Source organism: Macrotis lagotis, chromosome 4 (genome assembly GCF_037893015.1).
Source record: "Macrotis lagotis isolate mMagLag1 chromosome 4, bilby.v1.9.chrom.fasta, whole genome shotgun sequence".
In the NCBI taxonomy this organism is placed as follows: domain Eukaryota; kingdom Metazoa; phylum Chordata; class Mammalia; order Peramelemorphia; family Peramelidae; genus Macrotis; species Macrotis lagotis.
Window position 1 is genome coordinate 63484140 of NC_133661.1, and position 11556 is coordinate 63495695.

General features: G+C 40.2%; 1 protein-coding gene across 1 annotated transcript; it reads left to right on the forward strand.

The window, feature by feature from the left end:
• The first annotated feature begins 1323 nt into the window (after nucleotides 1-1323).
• On the forward strand, nucleotides 1324-9557 carry LOC141520980 (interferon-induced protein with tetratricopeptide repeats 3-like). The gene is made up of 2 exons (XM_074232989.1): nucleotides 1324-1458; nucleotides 7152-9557. Exons 1-2 carry the CDS (start codon nucleotides 1325-1327, stop codon nucleotides 8614-8616), a joined length of 1599 nt encoding a protein of 532 aa, XP_074089090.1. The 5' UTR covers nucleotide 1324; the 3' UTR covers nucleotides 8617-9557.
• The last annotated feature ends 1999 nt before the right edge of the window (nucleotides 9558-11556 follow it).

Genomic DNA, 11556 nt, shown 5'->3' on the forward strand with positions numbered 1-11556 from the left:
TAGGCTTACATTTTTAAGTTTTCTTCTCTAAGATGTTTCCTCTAACCTATATAGGTGGAGGTCATTCTGAGATAATGACTCAAAGGAACTGGGAAATTAGACCTTCAAGCAAAAACAGAGAATAGAGAAAATCACTAACCATCCTTAGTGACCTAATCATAGAAATTGCACAAGATTTCTACCTGAAAGTGATTTACAAAGATTATCATCTTTGAACTATTGTTATCTGACTTCTGGAGTTCTCTTCCTGGAAGGATGATCTCCTTGCATCTGCTCATTGTCCTCCTAGCTTCCTAATTAATGCAGAGGGGATATACTTTGGAGTCTTAATTTTTAACTAGAGAGCAAGGTGACTCATATGTAGTTGAGTATTCTCTAAAGAAATTAATCTTCTATCACTATATAGCTATGAGAAATTATTCTTTCATATTGGGGAACCAAAAAAGAATGATGCCAGAGAAAAACACAATCAGGTAAATATTCTATAGAACATCCAGTAGGTTAGCCAAATGGTGCCATCATCTTTGGTGGGATTTTCAGTGCGTTTTAAGGAAACATGCTGGGTAGAAGAATTTGATTAGGTTGCAGAGCAGGGAGATGCTACAGCCAAATAAATATAAGGTAGAAGGCCAGGAAGGCAATGGAATCTGTAGTCATATTTGATACCTGAGATCTCTTCCAACTTCCCCAGGACAATGGCTACTATGTTTTTCTTATTGCTCCAGGAATCTCTGGAAGTGTTGCCTCAGGTTACCTATGATCCATGCCCTCCCCCCCACTGAGAAGGGACTGGGGGAGAGGAGAGAACAGAGATTTATTGGACCCAGATATGAGGGGCAACATCCTCTGCAGTGCATCTCCCCTCCAAGGACTTCCACTGCTCATAGTCCTGAGGTCTCGCCCCTTCCCTTACTCCCACCATTCTTAGTAGAACTGAAGCTTCCTTAGAAGGGTCCACTTGCCATTTTCTTTTTTTCAGCCTCTTCTCTGTCTGTATTCATGTATGTGTGTATTAGTGGTGGTGGTTTATCTATGTGCCAACATGTATACTAATGGGGAGGGGGCTCATGTGTGGATGTGGGGTGTTGCTGGTAGGGGCCCTGGAGAATCACAAAGACCCAGATCAGCAGTAGTGGCTTGGGAGATCAGAGCCTCAGGAGCTGGAAGCAAAGAACACTTCAGTCCTCGGTCAGTTTCAATTTCCTTTTCTCAGTGGAAAGTTTCAGTTTTCAGTTTCTTTTCTCAGTGGACAGTTTTACTTTTTCAGTTTCCTTTTCTGGGTGGAAAGTTATATTTTTGTAGTTTCCTTTTCCTGTGATTGAGAATGACACATGGTATACACTCTTTAAATTGCAGGGCTAGGAACTGGAGAAAGATCTCATTGCAGCCAGAGCTTCCAGGAGGAAGGGTGTTCTCCAGCCAGATTTCTTCAAGACTATTGAAAACACAGGACATGAGGTAAAAAAAAAAGTCTCTCTTGGCTTCTCTGCCTGTCTGTCATTTGGAAATATAAATACTCTGTAGACCAGGATTACAATTCTAATTTTGCTACTAGCTGGGTCACTTTAGACAAGTCTCTCTAGGGATGTTTCCTCATCTGTAAAATGAGGATAAGGTCTGCTAGCAGTACTTTTCTTCCTGGGGTTGTGAGAAAACTGTTGTCAGTTTTTAAAGGATGATAGGAATCTGATGCAGGTCCTCCTATCACCTAAGTGTCTCTGTTTCTCAAATTGTCAAATGGTTAGGGACTCAGGACATGCCACCTAAGGTAGTTTATTTTAGATTTGAATATGGATGTGAATTTTAATGCTATTGCTCTGTCTTTGACTCTTTGTAAAAGAAGGTATAATAGAAAGAAACCTAGAATTTGGAATCAGACAAGGTGGGATCAAAGGATAGCAGTTATCCTGGTGTAAGAAATAAGCACCTTACCAAGATCTCATAAAAGCCATTAATGAAGCAAAGATGATCCTTTAGTGTAATCTTCTTAAGAACAGGTGTCCCAAAAGGCTGCATCTGAGGCACAAAAAGCATAGGTTTTTATCCACTGTGTAGAAACCCAAGTCCCTCCCATGTCCACACTGGGTTGGATATTAGAGGTCCAAAGCCTATCTGAAGTGCCTAATTCCCTCCCTACATGGGTTCCCAAACCTTATCACACCTCCCTTTCCCCACAATTGGATGACTGGTTCTTGGGGTTTTCTGCCCTTATATGGATATATAACACAGATATGTGAATCTGACACCTAGACACCTAGATTGGCACCACTTTATTCAAGAATTCGCCCAACATTCTAATTTTATGGTTTTTTTTTGTTTTACATTTAAGTCCTTCTTATGTAAATTTACCCACTTTTTATCAATAGAAGCACTGCTATTTCTTTATGGCCTCCCCCATCCTTCCTGTTATACATCAAATTATTTTATAGTTTTCTCCATCCTCCTTAACTGTTTATCTGTAAGACTCCTTTCCTCAGTTTCTCATAACTAATGTAAAAATGAAAATTAACTACTTATTTGACTGACCTTGGAGAAATCACCTCTATCTGAATTCAGTTGCTTTTATGTTAGTAGAGAATTCATTTTAGTGATGGTTCTCCTCCTACTTCCAATGGAAAGGCAGAGACAGAGGGACACAGTGAGACAGAGACAAGAGAGACACAGTGAGTGAGAGAGAGGGTTAAGTGTTGATCATGAGGGTGGGGATGATGGGGCATTGCTGAGCAGGCCAATATGATTTTATGGTGAAGGTTCATGGAAAGTTTGGAAAGGGAAGTTGGGACCAGTTTTCAGGTATTGAATAGCATGGATAGAAATTTTCAGGTCATATGTTAGGCAATGAAGAGCCGTAGATGGTTCAAGAAATAGCATGATCTCAAAAGAGCTGAGAGGGATATTTAATATCATTCAGTCTATTCTCATTTTATAGATGAGTAAACTGAGGTACAGAGAGGTTTGGTGACTTGTACAGGGTTATATCACTAGTAAATGTTGTTGTTCTTGAAGAGAACTAATAACATCATGAGAATGGTATGTTATTTGTGCATAAATTGAATTTCAATGAAGAAGAGCTGTACAAAGGCATCACTCTGACTTTCTCCTCCAGAACAAAAGCATCAAAGTCCAGTGGCTGAGTAAAAGTCCAGACTTTTCAGCCAGGACATCATGAGTGATGCTGACCTTTCTAAATTAAGGTCTTCCCCAGGCTTTAGTTTTGTCTGAGACAATTCCCATTCATTGACTAAAGGCTAGTTAAGAATTGTTTCTGGCCAGAACAGAAAACAATAACTATTTATACTCATTGTAAGCTGCCAAAACCTGAACCAGGTCTGGTTGTCTGAACTCTGCCTTGTTGAATACAAAAAGAAAGGTAAAAGGTCTCTGATCCCCAGGGTCACAAATCCATTAGGGGAGAGACAACATGCAAACAGTTCTGTCATAGATGGAATAAAAAAAGAAAGCCAGAGAATGGGTTGGAGTCAGGAAAAACTTCTGGCAGTGGACAAGATGGTAGAGGGGACTTGAAGTAAGCCCGCTGAGGCCAGAACTGGCTTTAGTCTCTTTTTTGTATCTCTACCACTTATGTCTGGCAGATAGTAGGCACTTAATAATAATTGATTGATTGATAGGTAATAAAATGCCCAGAATAGAATATGGAGTATCTAGTAAGAAGAGGCAGGCCAGAGTCATAGGATTTACAGGTAGGAAAGGTTAGAGGGCTAAGAGAGGGGTTGAATTGGATTGTCTTCTGGAGGCCAGAAGAGATGGGTTTAAAGGTGTGTGTCGATAGGAGCCACTTTATAGTAAGGGCCTGTGGGAAAGGAAGAGAGAGTGGAGGAAAGAAGTCAGTAGAGTTTGAAATGTGTAGAAAGCACTTTTCAAACCTGACTAGGCCATAGACATGTCAATAATTATCATGTGACCTTGGATAAATCGCCTCCTCTCCGTGGGCTTCAGTTTTCTCCTCCTTAAAATGGAGTTACCTAAGATGGTCATTCAGGTTGCACCCAGGTCTAGATCTATAATCCTCTAGGTCAAGGGTTCTTAGTCTAGAGTCCAGAGGCCCCCAGAGGCCCATGAATAGATTTGAAGTGGTCTATGAACATGGATGAGGGAACAAGTATGTATAAAAAAAGATTTCTATTTATATAAATAGAATATATATCATATAATTAATGTGTTATATTAATAAAATATAATTATCTCAGAAAATATATATACACATGTGTACAAATGGCTAAATTTCAAGTGGTCTGTGAACTTGGATGGGAAATAAATACATTTTTATAGATAACTATATTCTATTGCTTTTTAATTATTTAATTATATAATAATTTATATGTGTTTTATATTATATTTCCCAAGTTCAAAGACCAATTGAAATCTAGTCTTATATGTGTGCATGTTATATTTCTTTTTTAATTTTAGGAAGGTTTTATTTATTTTGAGTTTTAAATTTTTCCCCCATTCTTGCTTCCCTCCCCCCACCTCACACAGAAGGCAGTTAGTTAGTCATACATCATTCACATAGTATGCACTGATCTAAGTTGAATTTCTATGACACCAATATGGTGCTGATACCTGAACCAGGAAGAGTTAAAACTGAGAAAGAAAATTATAGACCTATCTCCCTGATGAATATAGATGCAAAAATCTTAAATAAAATCTTAGGAAATGACTATAAAAATTATTTCTAGGATAATGCATTATGACCAAGTAGGATTTATCCCAGGAATGCAGGGTTGGTTCAATATTAGGAAAACTGTCAGGATAATTAATTATATCAATAGCAAATCTATCAGAAAACATAAGATTATATCAATAGATGCTGAAAATACTTTTGACAAAATACAGCACCCATTCCTACTAAAAATGCTAGAGAGCATAGGAATAAATGAATTGCTTCTTAGAATAATAAACAGTATCTATCTGAAACCCTCAACAAGCATTATATGTAATGGCAATAGGCTAGAGGCATTCCCAATAAAATCAGGCATAAAACAATGATGCCCACTATCACCACTACTATACAGTATTGTATTAGAAATGTTAGTTCCAGCAATAAGAGAAGGAAAAAGAAATTGAAGAAATTAGAATAGGGAAGGAAGAGACAAAACTCTCACTATTTGCAGATGACATGATGGTATACCTAGAGAATCCCAAAAAAATATATAAAAAAACTACTAGAAATAATTTGCAACTTTAGTAAAGTTGCATGATATAAAATAAACCCCAAATAAATCCTCAACATTTCTATATATGACCAGCAACATGTAGCAGAAAGAGCTAGAAAGAGAAATCCCATTCAAAATAAATTCAGACAAATCAAAATACCTGGGAGTCTACCTGTCAAGGCAGACTCTGGAACAAAACACTTCTCACACAAATAAAATTAGACTTAAATAACTGGGCGAAAATCAATTGCTCCTGGATAGGATGAGCAAATCTAATAAATGACAAAATTAAACTACTTGTTTAGTGCCCTACCAATAAAAATTCCAAAAAATTACTTTAATGAGTTAGAAAAAATTGTTAGTAAATTCATATGTAGAAATAAAAAGTTGAGAATCTCCAGGGATTTAATGGGGAAAAAATGCAAAAGAAAGGGGCTTAGCCTTTCCAGATCTCAAATTATATTATAAAACATCAATCATCAAAACTGTCTGGTATTGGCTAAGAAACAGAGTTGTGAAACAGTGGAATAGACAAGGTGCAATAGCAGGAATTGATTTTAGTAATCTGCTGTTTGATAAACCCAAAGAGTCCAGCTTTTGGGATAAAAACTCTCTCTTTGATAAAAACTGTTGGGGAAATTGGAAGTGTGTGGGATAAAGTTTTGAGATTTCTTCAGTAAAATATTACAGATTGAATCTGGTTAGCTATGTGTCCCTCCTCTCTTGACAAAGCAAACTTCTGGGATATTGCTGAAGAGTCAACTGACTTCATCTTATCTGTTGATGTCTGGAGAATCATTCAATTCCTGGGACTAAAGAGATAATCTGGTTTCGGTTTGAATTTTATGTTCTTTTCCCTAGATTAGTTTGATTTGTTTGAATTCTATGCCCCTTTCCCTAGGGTAGTTTTCGTGTTTAGATTGTAAGACCACATTCCTCATTAAGGAGGGTGGGTCAGTTGTGTGTGTGGGGGGAATCGAGTTAGGATAAATGTGAATCTTGGGCCTTTTGCTTTGGCCTCAATCTCTCTAATTGATTGTGGCCCATTTCTCCAGAAACAAATAAAGCCTTCTCTTCATACCTCGAGAGGTCTCCAAAATTTATTTAAGTGGCATTTGTCCCACACAGAAGTTAGTATGGAAGAAATTTGGATTAGACCAACACCTCACACCCTATACCAAGATAAGATCAAAATGGATAACAGGATCTAGACATACAAAACAATATTATAAGAAAACTAGAACAAGGAATAGTTTACCTGTGAAATCTATGGAAAGGGAAGCAGTTTATGACCAATGAAGGATGGAGAACACCATTAAAAATAAACTAGATAATTTTGATTACATTAAATTAAAAAGCTTTTGCATAGACAAAACCACTGTATGTTATATTTCAACAACCTTTAGTTTCCACTATAATCCTATTTATTTTATTTTCTGCACTTAAAAACCTTATTAGAAAATGAATCCCAGGGGTTTCACCAGACTGTGAAAGGGGTTTAGGACCAAGAAAAGATGAAAAAGGCCTGGTTTGGGTGCTTTGGCATAGGAAATAATGGCAGTGAGCAGCAGTTAGCTAATGAAGAAAACTGTACATAAATGCAGGTATTCCTGACTCTAGGTCCTGCACTCAACCCACTGCACCACTCTGCCCCTTGAGGAGTACCTTCTTTTCTTCTTTAACTAGGTTACCAAAGACCAGAAAAATGACCTTGAAATCAGGAAGGTTTGAATTCAAATCTTTTGCCAGAAACTTAAAAGCTTTCCCCGTTTGGAAAAAGGAGCTAATATAAGTACCATCTGTGAGAATCAAATGAGTTAATATTCCAACTTTTCTATAACTACTACCTGTTGTCATTTTTTTATTCTAGAAAGGAGGTTCAGGGGTAGGGATGAAGGGAAGCCAGGCTTGGAAAGCCAGAGGTGATTGACCATTCTCTCTGAGAGTGCTAACCTTCTTTTTTTCCAACCCCTACAGTGAGGTGACTAAAGAGCCGCTGGAAGTTGCCTTGAAGCAGCTGAGCTGCCCCTTTACATGGAATCTGTTCAAGGAGGAGAGAATCCTTGAGAACTTGGAGGAGAAGATCATAAATGGCATTGGGTTTTTCTGCCCTCAGACAAAAGCATCTGGGTACAATCTCCTGGCCTACCTGAAACACCAGCAGGGACAAAATGAAGAGGCCTTGGGCTGCCTTAAGCAAGCTGAAGAAGTGACCAAGCAGGAGCACCCAGACCAGGTTGAAGTCAGAAGCCTGGTCACTTGGGGCAACTATGCCTGGCTGTACTATCACATGGGACAGCTGGACGAGTCCCGTGCCTACCTGGACAAGGTCTCACAGACATGCAGGAAGTTTGCAAATCCATACAGAATAGACTGTCCAGAGATGGACTGTGAGGAAGGCTGGATCCGGCTCAAGTGTGGTAGTCATTATGCAGAAAGGTCCAAGGCTTGTTTTGAGAGGGCTCTGGAGAAGGCACTGGACCACCCAGAGCCTTGTTTGGGACTGACCATGGCCATCTGCAGTCAGGATGAAGTGGGCAGAACCTGGCAGCACCAATCTCTTGACATGCTGAAGCAGACTGTAGCCCAGGATCCTGACAACAGTTACCTTAAGGTGTTTCTGGCCTTAAAACTCCAGAAGATGAATGATGTTGTCACAGGAGAAAGGTTAGTGAAAGAAGCCTTGGAAAAAACTCAGTCACAAGATGTCTTCCGAATGGCTGCCAAATTCTACCGGAACCAAGGGTCCTTAGAAAAAGCCATCAGTCTGTTTGAAAAGGCTTTGGAATACCAGCCTGTCCCAAGTTCACTCTACCACCAGATTGGGTGTTGCTATAGAAACCTGGCCAACCAACTCCTAACCAAGGAGAAGATGGAGGAGATGGAGAACCCTGGCACTCGGGAGAGAGTGCAAGAGTTGTTGAACCGGGCCTTGGACTATATGGAAAAAGCTGTCAAGACCAATGTCAACTTCCCCAACATGTACTCTGACCTTGCTTCTATGTACTCCACACTAGGCTACCATGAGAAGGCCGAAGCCACTTCCCAAAAAGTGCTTAAGATGGAGCAGTTCATGGCCAAGGAGAAACAGCAGATTCTCCCACCTTGCAGGAACTCCCAGGATTATTTCCGGGACCAGGAAGACATTGCCATTCACCATTATTTACAATTTATAAAAAACCCACTAAATTCTCCAGATCATGAGAAGATAAAGTCCACACTGAAAAAAATTGCATATCAGCAGGGACACTCAAAGCCTCCCTCTTTACAGACCTGGAGATTGCTGGGGTTCTTAGCCAAGTTGAATAAAGAGGAACGATGGGCCATGGAGTGCTATGAGAAGGCTCTGGGCATCCTGCTCCAAAACTCTACCTCAGCCATTGCAAGCCTCTTCCCATATCCTTCCTCTCCCAAGGTGGAGCTCGAAAATGGTCAGCAGTAGGGTCACTTCTATGTTCAACAGACAGAAAAAACCCAGCACAAAGGACAGAAGGCCAGTACTACCTGCAAAGAAGGGAATCCAGGAAGAGCCAAGTCTCATTCCAGAGGTCTAAGAATAGTGCTTGCTTTACTCTCCATTGGCATAAAGAATACTATGTAAGAAGGACTGGGGGGTCTAGAATGACCAGAGAGAACTGGGTTCATTTTGCTCCTCTTTGAGCCCTTGTTCATGATGTTTTCTAGACCAGAAACCACCACTTTCTGTTCCCAGCTATAAAAATCCCACTTGCCCTTTAACAGACAGCTTATATACTTATTCCCCAGAAGCTGGAAATACCTTTTCTCCTTTGTTTTGGACAACCTTTGTCTATATCTTTATCTGTCATCCCTGTTGTATAGCCAGGGATGTTCCTGTTTTTTTCCTGTTCCCCTTTTAACTTTGTAATTTGTAACCCATAGGACAATAAGTGATTAATAATGAATAAATAAACACAAGGAAGAGTTTTGGTCATCCCTACCATTTAACAGAATAATAACTGTATTTCTGATGAATAATGTATAAATAATCTGATGAATTTTATTTTATTCATTTTTGCATCTTATTCAGAGCAGCTTTCCAACTCTTCACTCTCATGCCCAAAGGGTCTTAGGGCACAATAAAGGTCAAGATCAGACCTTCTCCTTGGTTCTTCCCACCCTTATGACTAAGGCAAAATGGATAGGACTGGACTTCCTCCCTGTCCATGCTTCCCACCCTGCTTCTTCCAGCTCCCCAAATGATCCCTTTGCCTTCCCTATGTTCTTCATAATAATTTTACCCTTTTTATGACATCTCCTTTTGAGTTGCCCTCCATATTTCCTTTTATATCCTACCCCAAATGGGGTGACTGGGAGAAAGCATTCACTCCTACTTGTTCCAGGTCCTGTGTCCCCCAAAGTTGTCCCTGTTCTTGAGAGGAAGGCAGCTCAAGCTGGTAGCAAAGCTTCAGAAATACATTTTAGGACACATCTGGCCAGGCAATTTGGGGGGGGGGGCTATCATGAAGTCTCTGAAGGGTGGATAAAACCATTTGAGATCCCTGAACAAAATTGACCCCAAAGCTCAGAAGACTTAGATCTGGGACAGTCTTCTTTTGGGAAGTCACAATTTCCACATTTTAAAAGGGAGAACATTGTACTAGATGACCATGAAATCCCTTCTGGTTTTGATTCCGATCCACTTTACCAGTAAGATGACTGTAGTACAGAGAGGGAGAAAATGAACCATCCAGTGTCACAACATGAATGAAGACCAGAGTTGGGATCTGCACCCAGGCTTTGACTGCTGAAGTAGTCCACACAGGCTTCTCACTAGGATCTAGTTTGGTCAAAGAATGAAACAAAACATCCCAAACCCAAAACCAAAGGAGATCTTGGCTGGGGGGGGGGGGGGGGTGTAGGAAGAGGGGGAGTGCAGGGGGAGAGGGACAGTTATAAATGATAAAATAAGTCACAAAGTTTTATGGCTATCCCTTTCTCCAAAGATATTTGAGAAGGTAAAAACCAATATCCTCAGGGAGGCCAGGTGGCACAGTGGATAGACCACTGGCCCTGGAGTCAGGAGTACCTGAATTCAAATCCAGCCTCAGACACTTCATAATTACCTAGCTGTGTGGCCTTGGGCAAGCCACTTAACCCCATTGCCTTGCAAAAGACTAAAAAAAAATATTCTCCACTGTCACTGTGGCAGGAATTTCTTGGAGTGTCTCAGGGCCATCAGTGAGCATCTGGGCAGACCAAGATCATCCCTTGAACCTCTTCTGTCTATATCTTGAGACCATTTACCACCCTAAGCTACCAGATGATGGTGAAGATTCTTCCAAGAAGAAATTCAGCTCTGCTCAAGGACACTGTCCAAACTTGGTCACAGGTGATAAAACCAATGGAGAAAGTATAGACTGCAGGAAGGAGGTGGGAGCTATTCCAGCTGGTGGATGTGCCTTCTTGAACTAGGATTTATTTTTGTTAGAAGGGTGGCAGTGATATGTATGAAATGACTGGGGTCAAAAAGGAACATTCCAGAAAAATGGTTGCTTTTGTAAAGTATTATTTTTTTAATAATGAAAAAGAAGTCAGAGTATGGATTCATGTCCACTAGGTGGTGATGTTGGACCTCAAGTTGCTGACCTTCAGGCTCTGGACATAGGAGTGGGGAACACAGACAGAGAAGCAACTCCCTGGAAGATCTTGAAGGTCAACCACGCCAGGCTGGAGTTTATAAGAAGGGCTGTCTGGCCTGTTCTGAACTTAAAGCCTTCTGTAACAAAGACCAGCCAAGCAAAACAGGTCAAAAAAAGTGGCTTCTTCTGATAGTGTAGATGGTGCTCCAAAACCATAGCCTCCTATCCAAACACTTGTCCCAGTGTTCTTAGGTATGCCTTTGCCTAGTTCAAGTATGAATGGGGTTAAAATAAGAGAAGGAAGAAGATTGGATAAAGGTCCATTCCAAAAGATTTGATTCTTTCTCATCTTTTTTCCATTCAAGTTTCTTCTTCTTTTTGCTGTTTCTTTCTCTCACTTTTCTCTTTCTTCCCTCCCTCCATCTCCTTTTTTCCTTCCTCCCTTCTTTTCTTTCTTTTTTTTTTCATCTTTCCTTTTGAACCAGACTTGTGATTTCAATGGAAAAGGGGATGCATTTTGGACGACAGAAACAATACCTATAATGAGGAAATCACATACTCTTGAATTGTTACAAAACTGATGGTTGCTTAGCTCAAGGGAGGGTTTGCTTGGGTCGTTTCCTCCTCTGTACTATCAGGAAGCATGCCCTTGCACTGGGGAGATAGTTTCTATATTATGGGAGTGGGATTATCTCAGGTTTCTCTGGATGGGGAGTAGAAATAAAAAGGGTGAAAGTCTCCTCCACATTGAAGCCAGAGTCATTTCAGAAGGTGACTCAGGT

What these genes read in the sequence shown, in the direction of transcription:
- LOC141520980 (XM_074232989.1), top strand. Translation starts at nt 1,325, where the DNA reads ATGACACATGGTATACACTCTTTAAATTGCAGGGCTAGGAACTGGAGA. An exon ending in TTGAAAACACAGGACATGAG is followed by an intron (nt 1,459 to 7,151) that starts GTAAAAAAAAAA and finishes CAACCCCTACAG; the next exon opens with TGAGGTGACTAAAGAGCCGC.